General features: G+C 43.1%; 1 protein-coding gene across 2 annotated transcripts in view; it reads right to left on the reverse strand.

Annotated features, from left to right (window-relative positions):
* Window positions 1–18,463, reverse strand: part of UNKL (unk like zinc finger) — a 213,341-nt gene extending 194,878 nt beyond the window's left edge. The window contains exons 1-3 of one of the 2 annotated variants that reach the window (XM_082262085.1): window positions 18,382–18,463; window positions 12,040–12,242; window positions 7,964–8,173 (exon numbers count right to left, since the gene is read on the reverse strand). In XM_082262085.1, the coding sequence (XP_082118211.1) occupies window positions 7,964–8,173; window positions 12,040–12,095 (266 nt within the window). In that variant the 5' untranslated portion in view covers window positions 12,096–12,242; window positions 18,382–18,463. The remainder of the gene's footprint in view (window positions 1–7,963; window positions 8,174–12,039; window positions 12,243–18,381) is intronic. The other variant, XM_082262084.1, reaches the window with a different exon arrangement.
* Between the last annotated feature and the right edge of the window lie 656 nt (window positions 18,464–19,119).

A 19,119-nucleotide genomic window follows, 5' to 3' on the forward strand; every position in this document is an offset into this window, starting at 1 on the left:
GGGCCAATCAGCACTGTCAAGATAGAGGCTCAGAGGTCATACAGCATCATAGCACAGTCAGAGGAGAATTAAAACTCCTCCTACAAGCTTTAACGAGTGCTTGGCTGGACACTGATCGAAGTCACAAGACTGCTATATACCACTGATGAGAAAAAGGTATCAGTTTATATTTACTAAAATAATTGCATTTCCATGTTCTGTGTACTGAGGGAGACCAAATATAGTGAACGCAGGCCCTGGGTTTAGTAACACTTTACTTGAACAAATTGAATTTATAAGCCGATTGATTACCGTGCAGAACTACACCACACACGTTTTGCACTCCCCAGTCTTAGTAAATCAACCCATGATCCTTCAGCACTTGTTGAGGGCCAGAAGTTGCAGACAATGTTTGACACAAACCATCATCAAACAAAGGAAACTTTTCACTGCTGTCTACTGAGCCTTTTAGCTCAATATTAGCCACCTGAATGAATGTTTGATGGAAATCAGCACTGCACACTGAGCAGCCATTTTACACCCCTAGTAGAAAACACCAAGAAACCAGAGAAACATTTTAGCAACGCTGTTGGAAGATGACAGGCAAATATTAGCAAATCTTCTGCTTTTAAATGTCACTAGCGCACCCACACACACCCATCATCTATACAAGCATGATTACCTAAGAAAAATTACAAATAGGATTACAGATTGGATCTATGAAGGGACGGTCTACTGAAACTGTTATTTCTAATCTGATGGTCCCAATCAGAAATGAATGTTGGTCCTCAGGGGGAGTCTAGCTAGAGTTCACCTATGTGCCTTGCACAATGCAACTAATTTAAAGGCTAAGCTCACCTTTAGGAGCATGTTACACTTTACACCCATATGTAGGCTGTAACATGCTCCAGCAGCAATCCGCGGGATTGATTCTTTGTATACTGTAAGTGTATCTTTATTTTGCGTGAACAATAAATTGTTGACTATACTACACGATGATGGCCCTTTTCTTTACATGAATTTGGGGAGCAATATCTGGCTAAAGTGTGGGGCAGTGGATCGTTATCTTCCCTCTGCTGACGGCCTATAGAGGTGCCTATCTCCCAGGACCACTTATAAGGCGAATTAATACTCAGCTTCCGGTGAGTTGGGAACAGAGGGGAGCACCTACTCACTAGGACTGAGCACCGGCACTTTATTTAAGCACGTGGCACTTTTATGAGCACAGAAACTTTCACTTTAAGATTATTGGAAGAAGAATTTATGAACTATATAATTTATACACATGAAATTGATTTTGCAGTCATTTATTCACTATTTATTGTTATTTAACTGTTGATATTCAGTTTGTTTGCACAATACTTGAATGCATATTGTTTGTATCATTATTACACAAAACACAGCTTTTGCACGAGCACTTTAAATATTAAGCTAGCACAATTATTTAATTGATATTAAGGGTTTCGGTTATAAGCAGCGCAGGTACGTAGTGTTTTGCTCTACTATTGTCATCTTTTAATAATATATATATATATATATATATATATATATATATATATATATATTATATATTATATATATATATATATACACACACACACACACACAATAAGACCAGTCACTGTCTTTGAGCAGGGTGACTAGTCTTGTATCGGCCCCCTCATGTGGTTTTCTGCAGGCAGCCTGTAGTGGGTGGAGCCTGCTAGGTCCCTTCAACAGCTCTGCTCTCTGCCCAGGCTATGTCCAACACAGGGATGATGTTGTTGATTCTTTTACAAGGTAATATTTGGATTTTTAACAGCATGCGGTAGACACAAAGTAGATTTATATATCTTTGGTGGTTGTAGAGGAAAATGCCATCACATTTTTGCCACTGATGGATAAAGTGAATAACATTGATTATCTTGTTACAATGGCATTTGAAAGTGGGTGGGATATATTAGACAGCAAGTGAACATGTTGTCCCTGAAGTAGATGTGTTGAAAGCAGAGAAAAATTGGCAAGCATAAGGATTTGAGCAATTTTGGACAAATTGTAGTGGCTAGATAACTGGGTCAGTCCAAAGCTGCAGCTCTTGTGCGATGTTCCCTGTCTACAGTGGTCTTGACTTAACAAAAGTAGCCAGAGGAAGGAAAACTGGCAAACCGGGAACAGGGTCATGGGTGGCCATGGTGGGTGGTAATAATGTTATGGCTAATCAGTGTAATTTCATTAAAGTTTTTTTTTCAACGTTAAAGTGTTACTAAACCCACAACAGTAAAATCAGTGTGTATATGCAGTAAAGGACGCTTGTTATACTCACTGTAGAACCTAAGGTTATAATCATCCACATTATGTAAAAAAAGCTGTGTTCTCTGATCCTCCCCTTCTTCCACTGTCCCCTGATAATTTCCTTATAACACAGAATCTATAGAGTCAGACTGCACATGCTCCATTTGGTGTGTTTTTCTTGAGAGGTTTTTGTTTTTCTTAGGAGAGAGCATGTTATCAGCACAGGGCCAATCAGCACTGTCCAAACAGAGGGTCAGTGTTCTTGCAGTCTCATAGGACAGTCAGAAAACTCCTCTTACAAGCTTTAACCAGTGCTTGGCTGCAACAATGATAGAAGTCACAAGACTGCTCTAACTGCTGAAGAGAAAAGGTATTTAGCAGTTTATATTTACTAAAATAATTGCATCTTCATGTTCGGTGTACTGTGGGAGACCAGATATAGTGAATGCAGGCTCCTGGGTTTAGTGCTGAGATTTCCCTACCAATCTTAAAAAGTCAAATGGAGCCAAAACACTTACTGATACAACCAAAGCCCATATATCATTTTAGGTAGACTTGCTCTTTAGGGCTCTTTCACACGGGCGTTCCGATGTCAGTTTAAGCGGATCTGATCGGATGCCCCATTCAGCCCTATGGAGCAGCGGATGTCAGCGGTGACATGTCCGCTGACACCCGCTGCCATCCGCATCCGATCCTGTCCGTGAAATCCGGACGGATGGAAACCCTATTTTCCATCCGTCCTGGGGATCGGATGAGAGCGGACAAGCGGTCCGCTCTCATCCGATTCCCCATAAAGAGCAGCGGGGCTCTGATACCTCCCTCTCCGCACTGTGTGCGGAGACGGAGCTGTCATCCGCCGGCTCAGCAGGGATCGGCGGATCGATCCCCACTGAGCAGAGCACGGTGCGCAACGGAATGCGGACTGTGTGAAAGAGCCCTTAGTCAATTTCAGAAACATACATGCAAAGTACAACAAAGTCTATTGTCTGTACTGCCTGCAGCAGCTGAACAAATGCCAATGTTCATTTTCTAAAAACGGTCATCTGAAATTGTGAGGTTTTCCTTCCCCACTTCCTAGCATTTGACTATAGGGAATTTCCTGTAAACACAATGTAATGTAAATCATTGCTACCTTCTTACCTACTTTAGGCACTGTATGAAGACAAGAGAACAGCTCACATTCAACTTAAAAGTGGTTGTTCAGCCACTACTATAAAAAAATTCTAATCCCCTCTGTATTATAGCACTAAGTGCTCCTGTGCCTGTCTTTTAGAAAAATTATGCCGATCTGTACCTACATCAAAGCTGCTCCCAGCGATCAGCTGAACCCTCGGCTCTCTTCTCTGCCCGGCTGACAGCTCCAGTGGGCGGGCCTGAGCACTGCAGGTGACGTCAGCTGAGGAGGAGGGGAAGAGAGGAGAGACAGAGAGCGGTCACATGATCGTTGGGAGCCGCTGTGATGTAGGTACAGATCACATCTTTTTTCTATAAGACAGGCACAGGAGCATTTAGTGCTATAATACAGAAGGGATAAGATTATTTTATAATAAATATGAGAGAAGCAGGAGTGGAGGGGCAGGCACTGACACAGCAGACGGGGAGGGGAGGGGAGGGGGGGGCAGGCTTTCTGAGTACACAGGACACAAAGCAGGGCTGCGGATGATGGAGGCACGTACACTGACCACAGTGTCAAGGCTAAGCATCCATGATATACCATAGTCAGTGTACAGGGAGGAGGGTAGAAACTGGCAGGATCAGCCAGGTTTTTCTTAGGTGTTAAAGAGGCCAAATGACACAGCACAAGCAGTGTGCTTTATAACATGCTTTAAGGAAACAGTATCTGTTTTTTTTTTTTTTTGGGAACAAATGCTTAAAGCAAACTGCCAATCCTTTTAGGATCCTTCTACGCTTACATTAACATGCTTCTGAGTCACTGCTAGTATTTTTTATAGTCAGGTCCACTTGCCTTATTCTCCTTTAAAGCAAACCTATAACAAAATAAATACAGGGGCTTCAATCGCTGACCTCCTGAAATTGCTAATTACCTTGGTGTGTCTTTTCTCAATGCATTCGGAGTCAATGAATAAAGCAAGCAGACCTGGAAAATTAGAGCTTTCAGGGCTCATTTACATGGGCTTTCAGAGTGTACAGATGTGTGCAATGTATAGTTTTCTACACATCTGTACATAGCAGTATAGAAGCCTGTGGGCCCATTCACACAGCTGCACCTGGCAGCAACAAACGTGTCCAGGGCCATAATTTCTGCTAAGTTTATGCTAACATTTACATGTGCACTTCATACATAAACCCTACTGGCAGCCATTGCAGCCAGGTTTAAAGGGTAACCCCACTTTCCGGGTGTGAAAAAAAGCCAGAATTTCATATTGTACACCCCTAATGTCCAAGAGGCCCAAGCGTTTGAGACAGAGCTGATTTCACAGTGTAGAAGGCTGAATACACCGATTTACTAAACAAAGATAAAATAAGCTGTGTTCACCTTGAATATATGTTCACGAGCTAGGAAAAAGTGTGTTTAAAAAGTGTGTTTACACAGCATTTTTTAAAACTTATATAGTGTGATTACAACAACTTTAAAGGAACATGTCAGATTAGAAATATGGAAGCAACAGTGGGTATAGAAAAAAAAAAAATCCCCCACCTCTAAAATAATCACATTTTGTTACTTTGTAGATTGAAATGAAGAAAGAAACGGTTTTTGTTTTATCCAGCTGTATTTACTCACTGCGTCTTGTAACATCAAACTGAAAAATCTAACAACATGTCAGAAAAATTATAAAAAAATAAATTCAAAAACAGAATCACTAAGTTGCAAAAAGTATCACCCCCTTGTGTCAGTATTTTGTTTAACCACCTTTTGCTTTAATTGCAGCCTTTAGTTTGTTGGGATGTCTCTACTAACTTTGCACACCTAAAATTTGCAATACTGCTCAACTTCAGTTAAAGTTGATGGGGACCATTTGTGGACTGCAGTCTTCAAGTCATTCCACAGATTTTCAATGGGGTTTAGGTCTGGGCCCTTACTAGGCCATTCACCATTTTCTCCTTCAACCACTGTGTGGTCATTTTTGCAATGTAGAGCAAACCTTGTTTCCATTGACAACTTTCTGGCAGAAGGCAGAAGATTTTCTTTAATTTGATAGTATTTTGCCCCACCTATTTTTCCTTCTAGCCTGACAAAAGCTCCAGTCCCTGCTGCAGAGAAACACCCCATAACAGGATATTACCACCTCCATACTTTACTGTAGGAATGTTTTTTTTTTTGGATAGTGAGCAGTATTGGATTTCCGCCAGATATCGTTTGGCGTTGAGGCCAAATAATTCAATTTTAGTCTCATCTGACCAGAACATCTTTTTTCATGTGGCCTCAGAATCTTCAAAGTGTGTTTTGGCAAAGCTCAGTTGTGACTGCATGTGGCTTTTCATGAGGAGTGGCTTTTTTTCTTTCAACCCTCCCATACAAGCCACATTTGTGGAGAATTTGTGATATTGTTGTCACAAGCACACAATGACCCACTCTGTCAAATTCCTGCAACTGCTTCAGAGTTACCCTAGGCCTCCTGGAAGTAACTCTGTCCAGTTTCCTCCAGGCTCTTTTATCCAGTGTGGAGTGATGTCCTGATCCAGGGAGGGTCTGTGTTGTACCAAATACCTTTCACTTCATAATAAAAGATTTAATTGAGCTTCTAGGCATTGATAAAGCATTTGAAATCGTTTTGTATCCATCTCCCGACTTGTGCCTGAAATGCTCCAGAAAAGCTATTTTCCTGCTAAGCTGATCAAAAATGACCGCTGCTAATTAAATCAGAGTTCCGGACACATTTTCAGCTTCCCATCATACATAAGATTATCACATTCTAAAAACAAATTGGATAGATTATATATATATATATATATATATATATATATATATATATATATATATATATATATATATATATATATATTTTTTTTTTTTTTTTCTTTTTTTTTTTTTGGTTAGCTTACCTTATTTTTAAATGAATAATCACTGCACTTCCTCCTTATGCAGCCGCGGCCGCCGACGTCATTTCTTGCCTTACATTGACTTCTGGGAGATGAGTGTCATCAATCCCAGGAGTCAACGCGTCACTCTCTGCCGATGGATGGAGAACAGCTTCTGGGCATGCGCAATGATGCGGAACCAGCTGTGGGATGACACGCCTGCCCCGGAAGTGACGAGAGTATAGCATTCTGGGACTCCCGAAATCCAGGAAGAGGGACACTGCGGCTTCAGCTGCCCACACCACAGTTGGCCACGCTGGACAAGAACTTCACAAGGTTAAGTAATTCATGCTGCATGTACACTAAACAGGGGACAGTTTAGAGGATATCGTTGTTTAAATGAAATAGCCCTGGCTATTCTAGGGGTATTTTTTGCTTAAAAAAAAAAATTTGGCCAAAACTCTGCTTTAAAGTTGAAAGTCAAATGGCTTTGAGTGTCATTGAGAAGGTGATTACCTACACCTGATTGAGTTTACAAGTCATTTTTAGGAGGGGGGGGGGGGGGGGTGATTCTGTTTTTGAATCTTTTTTATTTTTTTTCTGTCATGTTGGTGGAATACCTCTCACTTGGATGTTATAAGTTGTACTGAGTAAATACAGCTGGATAAAATAAAAAACTATGTCTTCATCTCAGGCTGCAAAGCAACAAAATGTGATTTTCTATACCCACTGTATAGAAGCTGAATTGATTTTGAAAATGCAAGCTATTGTCCTTACTAGAGATGCACTGAAAATTTGGCAACCAAAACATATTGGGGGGGAAATTGGCATTCTGCCGATCAGAGAAAAAAGGGGCTTCTGGTTTGTTTTTTATAGGTCATGAAACTTAAGAAACGCATCAAAAACGTAACACAGGTGCATTAATGAGGCATTTTTAATGCATTTCTTGGTGCGATTTTTTAAACTGACCAAAAATGCAGGAAGCTGGATTTTTAACACCCCAAGGAAAGCGCAACGGACCAGTGTGAAGACATACATAGAATTTAAAAGGGATTCGTTTTTCTTGAGCTAAAAGGTGCCAATAAGGGCTGACAAATTTACATTCCTTTAAATTGATTATATTAAAAAGTCCAAAACAATACAATTATATATAAAAATATATATATTTTTAAAAAAAAAAAAACGGTCATTTTTGGTTTTCGGACAACTGTATCCTGCATTTTCGGTACCAAAATTTAAATTCGGTGCACCTCTAGTCCTTACCCTTGCTTCACACTTCACTATTTGGCAAGTCAGTGAAATTAATGCATATAAGGTGTCCCAACACTTTACTGGGTGCATGCTTGCCCCAGTCAACAACCCACTAGTTAATGCAAAAGATGAAAAGTCCAGGAGATTGCAATTTAAAAGCAAGGCAAGAGTGGTGGCTCCCATATTTCTGTTCAATAGATTCCTTTTAAGGAAATGTGCTACAAAAGAAAATCATCCATGTGAGAAGCCTCAGATTTAAGCAGTTGTTCCCTATTTCACAAGCTGCATTCTTGTTCTGGGATAGTGATGTTGCTGTCAAGGTGAAAGGTTCGGAGCCGCATGCAGCACAGGAAAAAGAATGGCAGATTATTTCTGAAGCTTCTGACACAGGTATATCTTCATGCCAGATTCCCTTTAAAACAGATTTAGCGTATATAGGTTTACAACAAATTAAACACAAGGTGAACAGCAATAAACTTACTCATCTCCATCTGGACACATTCCTGTGGTTTCATCATATTTTGTACAATAAACATCTGGGCTATAGTTAAATGTCCCATCACGTCTTCGAATGGGTCGGCGACGCCGCTGATTAAGGAAATGCCAGTGAAAACAGGTAAAGGGTCGGTGCTGGGTGCATTTGTGTTGTAAAAACAGTGGGCACTGCTCGGTCCGAAATTCCTTCAGATACCTGTGACAAGGAAAAATCAAAAGGATTACTTCTAAAAAATTTCATGTTTCCAAATTCTTAAATTCAAAGCCAGGTATAATGATGCTGTATACAACTGTCACTAACATATGAACAGGCATAGGGCATAAAGTACAGAAACTCATAATGACTAAAATCTTTCAATGAAACGACTACACCACACAGAATTTGTTGATACGCTATATTTTCAAAAGTATTGGGACGCCTGCCTTTACACGCACATGAACTTTAATGACATGCCAGTCTTAGTCCATATAGTTCAATATTGAGTTGGCCAACACTTTGCAGCTATAACAGCTTTAACCCTTCTGTGAAGGTTTAGGAGTTTGTCTATGAGAATGTTTGACCATTCGTCCAGAAGCACATTTGTGAGGTGAGGCACAGATGTTGGAGAGAAGGCCTGGTCTGTATTCTGCACTCTAATTCATCTCAAAGGTGTTCTATCAGATTGGGGTCAAGACTCTGAAGACCAGTCAAGTTCCTCCACCCCAAACTCGCTCATCCATGTCTTTATGGACTTTTCTTTATGCACTGGTCCAAATCATTTGGTAGAGATGGTATTATGGTGTGGGGTTGTTTAAGGGGTTGAGGTTCACCTCTTAGTTCCAGTGAAGGGAACTCTTAAGGGGTCAACATACCAAGAAGACATTTTGGACAATTTCATGCTCCCAACTTTGTGGGAAGAGTTTGGGGATGACCCCTTCCTGTTCCAACATGACTGCGCACCAGTGCACAAAGCAAGGTACATAAAGTTATGGATGAGTGAGTTTGGGGTGGAGGAACTTGACTGGCCTGCCCAGAGTCCTAAACTCAACCTGATAGAACACCTTTGGGTCGAATTCAAGCAGGAACTGTGAGCCAGGCCTTCTCATTTAACATCAGTGCCTGATCTCACAAATACGCTTCTGGAAGAATGGTCAAACATTCCCATAGACACACTCCTAAACCTTGTGGACAGCCTTCCCAGAAGAGTTGAAGTTGTTCTAGCAGCAAAGGGTGAGCCAACTCAGTATTGAATAGGGATGCAATGATCCGATATTAGGATCGGATATCGGCCTCGATACTGGGAAAATAGCTGGATCTGGGATTGGTAAAAATTAACAGATCCACGAGCCAATCCGGAGGGGAGGTGGTATTACAGCAAAGCACTGTTTTTTTTTTTTCTTGTGGCTACATTTTCTTCTTTTTAATTTTGAGTTTGACTTTGATTACATAATATTTTAGATTTTGAATGCACAATTGTTATAACACAATAGTACCGAATCGGTATCGACAGATACGCAAAGCCAGGCATCGGTATCGGGACTAGAAAAGTCAGATTGATGCACCCCAATATTGAACCCAATGGACTAAGACTGGGATCCCATAAAAGTTAATGTGCGTGTAAAGTCGTTGACGAAAAATGTACCATTTATGTTGTTATCGATCGATAATATGTCGATAATTAGGCAACATAATTATCAACATATAAATATATAATTAAAACAGTGCAATTTCTGTGTTTGGCAGCTCTTTTCACAGCAGCACACAATGCATGGCAGGAAATATAATTGTGTTTTGATGCGCTACAACGCATGTGCATTGGGGGCCTTATTCAAATGAATGGCACCGCCGTGTGCTGACAATTAAAACATTCTGGAGGAATCCGCACGTGTTTGTGTACAGTCCTGCACTGTACAGATGTAATGTGCCATCAAACATTCTGCTGCTGTATTTTTCAAGGTTAGGAGCCCATTCAAAAAACACTTTAAATCAAGTAGGCAAATACCTTAACGCACAAAGGGGTGTAAATGGGCATCTAAGGTTTTATAGTGAATTAAAGCTCCAGCTGTTTTCCAGATGAAGATGGTTATATCTCCTTTCATCACTTTGCGGCTCACATCATCAGGAAATGTTATATGACCCATGTCTCTCAGATAAAGGGTTGTAAATTGCAATTACTAAAATTCACCACCAATGTGCTGTATAATCTCTTATGCCCACACACGTCAGTTTACCTCAAATGCCCTTCAGTAATAAGTGCATGTGCTAACCTTTCATTCTTACAGCTAAGCAAAGAAACGAGATGCTGCTAATAGACTGATAAAGAGAAGCAACAAAAGCTGGGCTAAATTTATAATCGCTATAAGGTGCAGTCACATAAAAAACAACCATATAACAATTTAATTAACACCCAAGCATCAAGTGAGCTCTATTCACAGCAATGAATAACACAGAGTCTATTATTATTATTAGACCTTGAGGCCATGTATCTAAAGAAACGAGGCCTCAAGAGCAGTTAGAGAAAATTACTGATGAGCAAACTGACTGGTCATTCCATTCCTAATATTTGCCCAGCCAATCATGCTTCATAAAATGCATGACTTTTAGAAGATATGGTAAATCTGCAAAAACAATCTCAGGAAAATGGAAAAATCAGATGTGATCTAACTGTGCATCAAATCATTGGTCTCCAGCAAACAATGTTGTACTGTGGGCTGGAAACTGCTACCGGCCGGAGCCGCGTAAAGTCACTCCCACGCATGCGCGCAGGAGCTACCGGTTCAGGGCTCTGAAGAAACGGCATGGGCGGCCGTTCCCTCAGAGTGCATGTGCCGATGACGTCAATGGCACAGTATACAGTAAATATCTCCTAAATGGTGCAAGCTTAGGAGATATTTACAGTACCTATAGGTAGGCCTATATTAACGATTACCTATAGGTACAAACATTAGAGGGGGGTTTACAACCACTTTAACTGGAGGTAGAATTCTTCTTGCCACAAAAATGTACATGTGTACATCCCCAGCCACTCCTTTTGCATGTTAAAACATACTGTATTTTCTGGCGTATAATATACTTTTGAACCTCAAAAAAATCTCCCAAAAATGGGAGGTCGCCTTATACGCCGAGTAGAATATCTCCAAGGTAACCTAAGTATAAGTATTACCAGTAGATTGTGTAATAGGGGGTCGTCTTATACGCCGGAAAATACGGTAACTATACCCATCGATTTCACTGAGTCAAAAAAAAGTTACATTCCCGCCACATCCTAGGAATGTACTGCAACTGTCTCACTGGTTGTGCTCTCAACCGTACTGTTAAGCCATCAAATGGCCATTGTCATAACTGAGCCATGAGCTCAATATTCCATGAGAAAACATTCCAGCTCATTGCAAGAGTGCATTCTCACAGGATTTTTAAGCAAGAAATGCATACCTCAATCCCGGCCTAAAATGCATTTTGGGAGGCACAAGGAATGCCACCGTGCTTCACCACAGCCTCCTGGGATAGTTTCCCAGGAGGCATTGGTGAAGCACGGTGGCATTCCTTGAGCCTCCCAAAATGCATTTTAGGCCGGGATTGAGGTATGCATTTCTTGTTTTTTTTTTTTTCTTCAAGTAACCTATTGGTTTACAAATAGCTTTTTAAAGCCACTTACAATGGTGGGGAGCAGGGAGCTTGCACAAAAGCAGACCAACAGGCATGGACACTTTGCCATAAAAAGAACTTGACCCATTTCCCCCCTGCAAGGGATAAAGCAGAACTAAAGTCACAAAACTTACCTGTTCTTCCAAACAAGTCTGCAAAGGGGTCCATAGTTGACATTCTCCCTGGTGCCTGCCAGGTGCTGGTCTTGGGCATTTTCACTGGCTGGTGCAGGATGCAGTCATTTATTATGGCACACAGCTCAGTTTACATGCCACATAAGACTTCAAGCAGGCAGGTAGGTGTATTTTATTGCAGAGAGACATTTCTTGTCTCTTCTGCAATAAATAGCCTTCCTGCATGTTTTTATTACAATGCCTTCAGTTCCATTTTAACTTTACTTTTAACCCCCTCCTACCTTTGTTAAGTAATATACTCACATGCCCAGTGAACCCTGGTGTGATCCTTTGCAGAATTCTGAGTCCCATGCTGCCATCTTCTTTCCTTACATCATTGGGGTCTGGTTGTCTTTTCCAAGTTCTTGCAGCCGGCCCCCTCCCCAGCTACCCCTTCAGCTACTGTTTGGATGCCAATGTCTCCTGGTTCCTACAGGCTCCTGGAGCAGGGCGGACATCATCCTCGCCTGGGCAAGAATGGAAGCAAGGAGGGGGAAAAGAAAAAGAAAGAAAATAATGTTGGATTTAGACCTTGTTCACACGGGCAATTACTTTTGTGCACTGTGCAGGGCCATGCTTTGCCCACACCAAGATGCACAAGTGTTGTCTACTGGGACATGAGGCTGCATAGACAAGACCACTGTGTCCCAATGTGACATCCATGCAGTTGAAGGTGTACAGCCCCTAACACAACCAGAGCAAGTCCAGGAACATGCATCCACACAGATGTCAAATTGGGACACAGCAAATGTGTCTGTGCAGCCGCGTGCCCCAATAGACATCTATGTGACAGCACAGGGAAGCACACAACACCTGTACATCCCCATGTCAGCAAAACACATCCCTGCACAGGGCATGCAAGTAATCAGCCATGTGAACGAGACCTTACACGCTTGCTGAGTGAGGAGGAGGGCTGCATGCAGCAGAGTAGTTATTTTGCTGTAAGCGGTCCTATAGAGAATTGTACAGTGAGTGGTGAGTGTATCTCTGTGCCTGAGAGTGACAGGTGATTGTATATGGCCACCAGTACAGATCACTGACCCTAGCAACTGCACATCCAAGTGTTTGGGCGTGTACGGGGATGAACGTACACCTCTGGGTCTGAATCCAGGCCACTAAACCTCTGTACATATGTAAACAGATGTGCAGTTACTAGTATCGCTGATCAGTACAGGCAGCCCTCATTTTTCATGATGTACAGCTCTCTGCACATAATGTAAGTGAGAATCTAATCACATCATTGAGTTGTAAAAAACAAATAGCGTATTTTTATTATGTTATGTTAAAATTCAATGTAATGTTAGTTTTACATGCGTATTCCTCCCTAGTCACCTGGGAAAATGGACGCGACTCAAAAAAAAAAAAAAATGTGCTGAGTTTATTTGTGCACTATCATTGGCTATAATGGAAGGTGCGATTTTCCCAAAACGCACTGAAAACGCAGCAAGCAAGCCTTTTCAAAAGTGCAGCGCCCTGTTCACAATGATGCCCTTTTAACCACTTAAGCCCCGGAGGATTTGGCTGCTAAAAGACCAGGGAGGTTTTTTACAATTTTTTACTGCGTGACTTTAACGGACAATTGCGCGGCCGTGCGACACTGTACCTAAACAAATTTTTTTCCCACAAACAGAGCTTTCTTTTGGTGGTATTTGATCACCTGTGCGATTTTTTGATCATGCGCTATAAACAAAAAAAGAGCGTCAATTTTGCAAAAATAACAATATTTTTCACAGTTTTTAATATGAAATTCCCCCCCCCAAAAAAAATGTAAAAATCAAAATTTTTTAACATTTTCGGCCATATTTGTTTTATGCTACATATGTTTGGTAAAAAAACGCAAAAAGCGTATTTTGATTGGTTTGCGCAAAAATTATCGCGTTTACTAACAAAGGGAAGGATTTTTGTCATTTTTGGTGTTTTTTTTTTAACGCGTAATGGCGGAGATCTGCGATTTTTTTTTTTTTCGGTACTGCGACATTGCAGCGGACAGATCGGACCCTTGACTGACATTTTTGACACTTTTGGGGTTACCAGTGACATTACTGCAGTAATCAGTGCTATACATATGCACTGTTACTGCAAAATGACACTGGCAGATAAGGGGTTAACTATATTGGAGAGGGAGGGGTTAAGTGTGTCCTAGGGGCGCGATTCTAACTGTATAGGGACATTGCTATTGGTGTAAAAACAAAGATCAACAGTCCTACATAGTAGAACCGTCTGATCTTCATTTTTTCACCAGGGAGAATGACGAGCGGCTTGTTTACATTAGCTGCTCCGCCTTTCTCCCTTCACCGGAGCGATCGTAGTGTGACCGGCGGACATCGGGTCCGCCGGTCACACGCACTGACTTGTCAGTGAAGGAGCCGCGGCGGGCGCGCGCCCGCCCGCCCGCCCGCAATTGGCTATCAAGTCAGTGACAGGCGAGTGACGTACCCATACGTCACTCTGCCTGGCCGGGGCTGACCGCCGCAGTATCTAGTTGTGCGGCGGTCGGGAACCGGTTAAAACACCCCTTTCAAGTGCAACAAAAGCACATGAAAAAATGTCCCCTTTAAAGCAGTTGTAAAGCTACTTTTTTTCCCCTAAAAATAAAAAAACATGTTATGCTTAACTTCTATGTGCAATGCTGTGCTCTCTGATACTCCTCTTCCCTGAGTGCCTGCTTCCGAGCTGGGCTGTGTGTGTCCATAGACTCACACAGCGTGACGTGTCCCCGCCCTCCCACACTAAATTGGCTCCTACTGCTATCATTCTGTTCTGTGAAACCAGGAACAGACAACAGCGCTGCTGCAGACAGGTCAGCCCTGGGTTGAGAATGTACTCAGGTAAGTGTTTATGGTGGAGTTGGGCGGGGGGGGTGGACTAATATTAAAAGTTTTTTACCTTAATGCAGAGACTGCATACAGGTAAAAAAACATATATTGCCTTTAGAACTACTTTAATGGTCTAACTGTTCACATCATTGCGCTGCGTTTTAAAAAGTGCTGCATGCTGGACCTATGGTGCCCAGTTTAAAAAATGCACCAACAACTTGCTTCCATTGAAAGTCTACAGCAGGGATATGCAAACTGTGGCCCTCCAGCTGTTGCAAAACTACAAGTCCCATCATGCCTTGGCCTCTGGGTGTCATGCTGGTGGCTGTCAGAGTCTTGCTGTGCCTCATGGGACTTGAAGTTCTGCAACAGCTGGAGGGCTACAGTTTGCATATCCCTGGTCTACAGGATCTCACCACACTGTGCTTGAGTCATATGTCAATTTTTTTTCAGGTGACAAGGAATCAAAATGCATTAAAAACACACAAAATGCATCTAAAATGTATACACGTTGCGTTACGGCTGCATTCACACCCGAGTACAAAATGCTCAAACATAAAAAAAATCTATTATGCTCTATAGGGCTTCTTCACACCTAAACATGCAAACCATTGTAACACAATGCCTGTAGATCTGGAGCTTCTTTTGTTGCTCATATTGAGCAGACTTCAGTGTTTTGATGCATTCTGGATCCCAAAGAACTACACTGGTGTGCACAAATAACGCGTTCCATGTGTGTTTTTAGGGCGATATGTCCACACAGCAACAAGTGATGTCACAGATGATATTGTTCTCTAAAGGCCAAGACAGAAATGCCTGAAAGTGGTTGTAAACTCTCACATATAACCCAGGGAAGTGACTGGTCTCAGCTCTGTTCCTGTGTGCTGTGCGAAGGGGGTGTGTCCCTTCCCTCCAATCAGCTCTCAGAGCTCTCCTCCCTGAGCTCTGCAGTGTGACTTCAGCTCTCTGCCAAATTTTTCTGAACCATCAGACAAGCTTTATAAATTCTGCACTTTGAAGGCTGCAGAGAGGAGAACACTGCAGGTAAGCAGGTACAACTTGTGTAGGAGGATTAGTTTCATCTCTGTGTACCTCTTAAGGCCAGTAACCTCACTGGGTATATGTGAGGGTTTAAAACCACTTTAAGTTCACTAGAGTGAAAGGGCATTAAAAACGCAGTGCATAGATGTGAATTTGATACATAGGACTAAAGCCTCGTACGCACGATGAGAATATCGGACGAATAATCATCCAATTTTTATTTTTTTGCTAGGTTACTAAAGCTGCAAAATTTCTCATATGACAGAACACAACTTTGGAAGTGATGTCATATATTCTTTCTTTTCCGAGCATGTGCGGTCTTAATCATTTTATTTGTTTCAGACTAATTCTGTACTGATTAACCACTCGCTGACTGTGCTATAGCCTAAAAACAGCTACAGTGCAGCCAGAGGACACTGCTGATCACAGATTGAGGTAAAGAGCCAATCAGCGGCTCTTTATCACATGATCAGCTTTGTCACAGCTGATCACGGATGTACATAGAAGCCGGTTATCGGCCATCCTTTTCTCACACTGACAGCACGAGGAGAGGAGAGCAGATAACCAGATTCTCTAAAGCTGGATACACACTATACAATTTTCTTTGCATTTTTTCCTTTAGACTTACCAATACCATATAATATGAGGTCAGACCTAAACACTTTCAATTTGTATGCAATCTGGCAGGCCCTTGCACTACATAGAAAAGGTAAATCTAATGGAAATCTACCAACAAAAGTTGTATAGTGTGTATGCAGCTTAAAGCTGCATACACACTATACAACTATTGTGGTTAGATTTCCTTCAGATTTACCTTTTCTATGTAGTGCAAGGGCCTGCCAGATTGCATACAAATTGAAAGTGTTTAGGTTTTACCTCTTATTATATGGTTTTGGTAAGTCTAAAGGAAAAAGTCTTCAGAAAATCTTATAGTGTGTATGGCCCATAAGGCTGGGTTCACACTGCAGACGAATGTGGCTGACAGCAGGGGTCCGGGGCCTCCCTGTTCTCTGTTTCAAGGACAAATCAGGCTTGATTCGGATCTGAAACGGAACCAAAGATGCACAGGACCTCTGTGCAGCTCACTCCGCAGCCGCTCCAAAGATGTGTGAACCGGCTATATTGAGAGCCGGTCACTATCTCCTGTCATATAAATTATTATTTAGGAACAGAGATGGGCTGGGGCACGTTCCAGTTTGTACGTGCCCGATCCCGCCAGGACGTCGACACTGCACTCTACTAATCACAGGCAGTGAGACATTGCCTGATCCGCGGCTGCACACTAGCGCAACTTTTCAGCCTGACAATTTGCGCTCCCTCGCGGTCCATTGACCGCTACAGGACCCGTTCTAATAGGAGTGACACAAGTCGCTCCGACTTAGAAAAAGGGTCCTGTACTACTTCGGGGCGACCTCGGAGCAACTTGCATAGCCTTCCATTATGTGAAGTCCCTGCAAGTCGCTCCGAAGTCGTGGTGCATGGTAATGCACAAGTCGCCCCCGAAGTAGTAAGGAGTCGTGTCGCCTCAGTGTAAACCCAGCCTAAAAGAGACGTGTACTGATTATCAGTGCAGTCCCAACAGTACCCTCCAGTGCTGCCAATCAGTGCCACCTATCTAAAAATCGCACGATGTGATATAGCACGGGAAGAATTTGTGTGTCTGTCCCTTTTGGATAATTTTGCATGAGTTGTCATGATTGGCTCTCGAAAGCTGTGTACCAATGATCAGATTATCCTGCAATCGCTTGGAAAGCGGTATTTTTCGTTCAATCATCTCATCATCTGTACTGGGTATTAGGCACCAATCACATTTGGCGTTTCCAGAAAATCACACAAAGCATGCAAAAAAAAAAAAAAGGCATTGCCGCCTGTTTTGGAAACTCACTGGAAATGCACATGGCGCTTGCCGTGCCGTTGATCTTTCATGGCACCCCAGGCACAGTTAACAGATGTGCACTGAATAAATGCCTACCTGAAAAGGTTCTGGAGCTTCTTTGGTGTGTGTAGGGAAGCCCAATTCAAGTGAATGGACCGCCTCATACAAAACGCGTTCCCGCTATGTAAAGATGTGAACACGGCCTTACAGGGGCCTATTTTATGTGCGCTCTAGGCAGGCAGATGTGAAGGGGGTGTTACCAGGTAAGGTGACCCCATAGGGGTATTGTAGAGCTAGGGGTCACTGTGAGAAGTTGTAGAAGAGGAGTTGCACCCATAGAGAAGTATAGGGATGGAGTCCACCTGTGACATATGTGAGGAGCGGGGTCCCTCCTCCTGTCTGGGCTTCTATGCAGCGATGGAATGTGTGAAGAATAGAATATGGAGACACCTCGCCGTCCCCCGGGGTGAGGAGGCGGGAAGGAGACATGAGGGGACCGGCGGCCTTTTATTTATATAGAGGAGGAGGAGAGGAGACTGAGTGTCCAGGAATGAGCAGCCGCCGCTCGCAGCGCTATTCTTCAACACGTCTTGCGCCAACCTGAGGCGCCGCTCCGCTGTGTGAGGGGAGAGCTACGCCACGACATTGACGTAACGGTTCCACACACACAGACAACGAGCTGGAGCGGGAGGAGCAGCGGGGAGCCGCCGCCGCCTGCACACGGAGAGAGAACGGCCACCACACCAGCTGTGGCGCCATTTGCTCGCTAAGCTATCAGTGTATTGTACTGCTGCAAAAAAAATAAATAAATAAAAAAAGCTGCAATAGCTGCTGAGGATAAGCCGACCCGCCCGCCCCGTACCGCACACTTACGTGTAGTGAGTCGGTTTCTCGGTCTGCGGTGACCCGCTCAGCGCCGTTTTCGAAACCGACGGCATTTTCAGTCAAAACAAACATCTACGCATGCGCGGGCATCCAGGAGCCAGAGCTCACCGCTGGCCCGCCCCCCAAGACACACCCCCTCCGTCTGACAGAAGCGTCTCGGCCGCGCCCATTCTCTTCTCCTCTCTCTCGGTGACAGCTGCTAGCCAGCCGCGCCTTCTTCTGAGAGCCCGCCCCTCGGAAAAATCCCCCTATGACAGCCTTCTCTGGGACACACCCTCGTGTGGAATGCTCCGCCCTCCGATGTCTGTTGTTGCCTCCAATGCCTCGGAATCTAGAGATGTGATGAGCTCCTCGGGTCCGGGGATGTGCGGCTGGAAGGCTCGGATCAGCGGGACGATTTCTCTATACACTGCCCTGGCTGTTATTATCCTACGCAGATCATTGTTTACCGATTAGATTCGGTTTGCGGATCGGAGTCACGTGTGCTTTTCATATTTATTTTCTTTCAACAATGAAAGCCGACCCCGTTCACTAATTAAATGGGCGTGTTAGGTAGACTCCTACTTTTGTCGCAAGCCCCACCCTTTGCCGTCTGCATGCCACGCCTCCATGTTCCCCCGATAAAACAGCTTTTCATCCCTCACTATAGAGCCTGATTGTGATTACCGCTGGTGAGCACACGGCCGACGTTTCCCCGAGCCAAGCACTGCAGCCATAGAAGACGTG

The sequence above is a fragment of the Pelophylax lessonae genome (assembly GCF_965119305.1).
Source record: "Pelophylax lessonae genome assembly, chromosome: 6".
NCBI classification, from domain to species: Eukaryota; Metazoa; Chordata; class Amphibia; order Anura; family Ranidae; genus Pelophylax; species Pelophylax lessonae.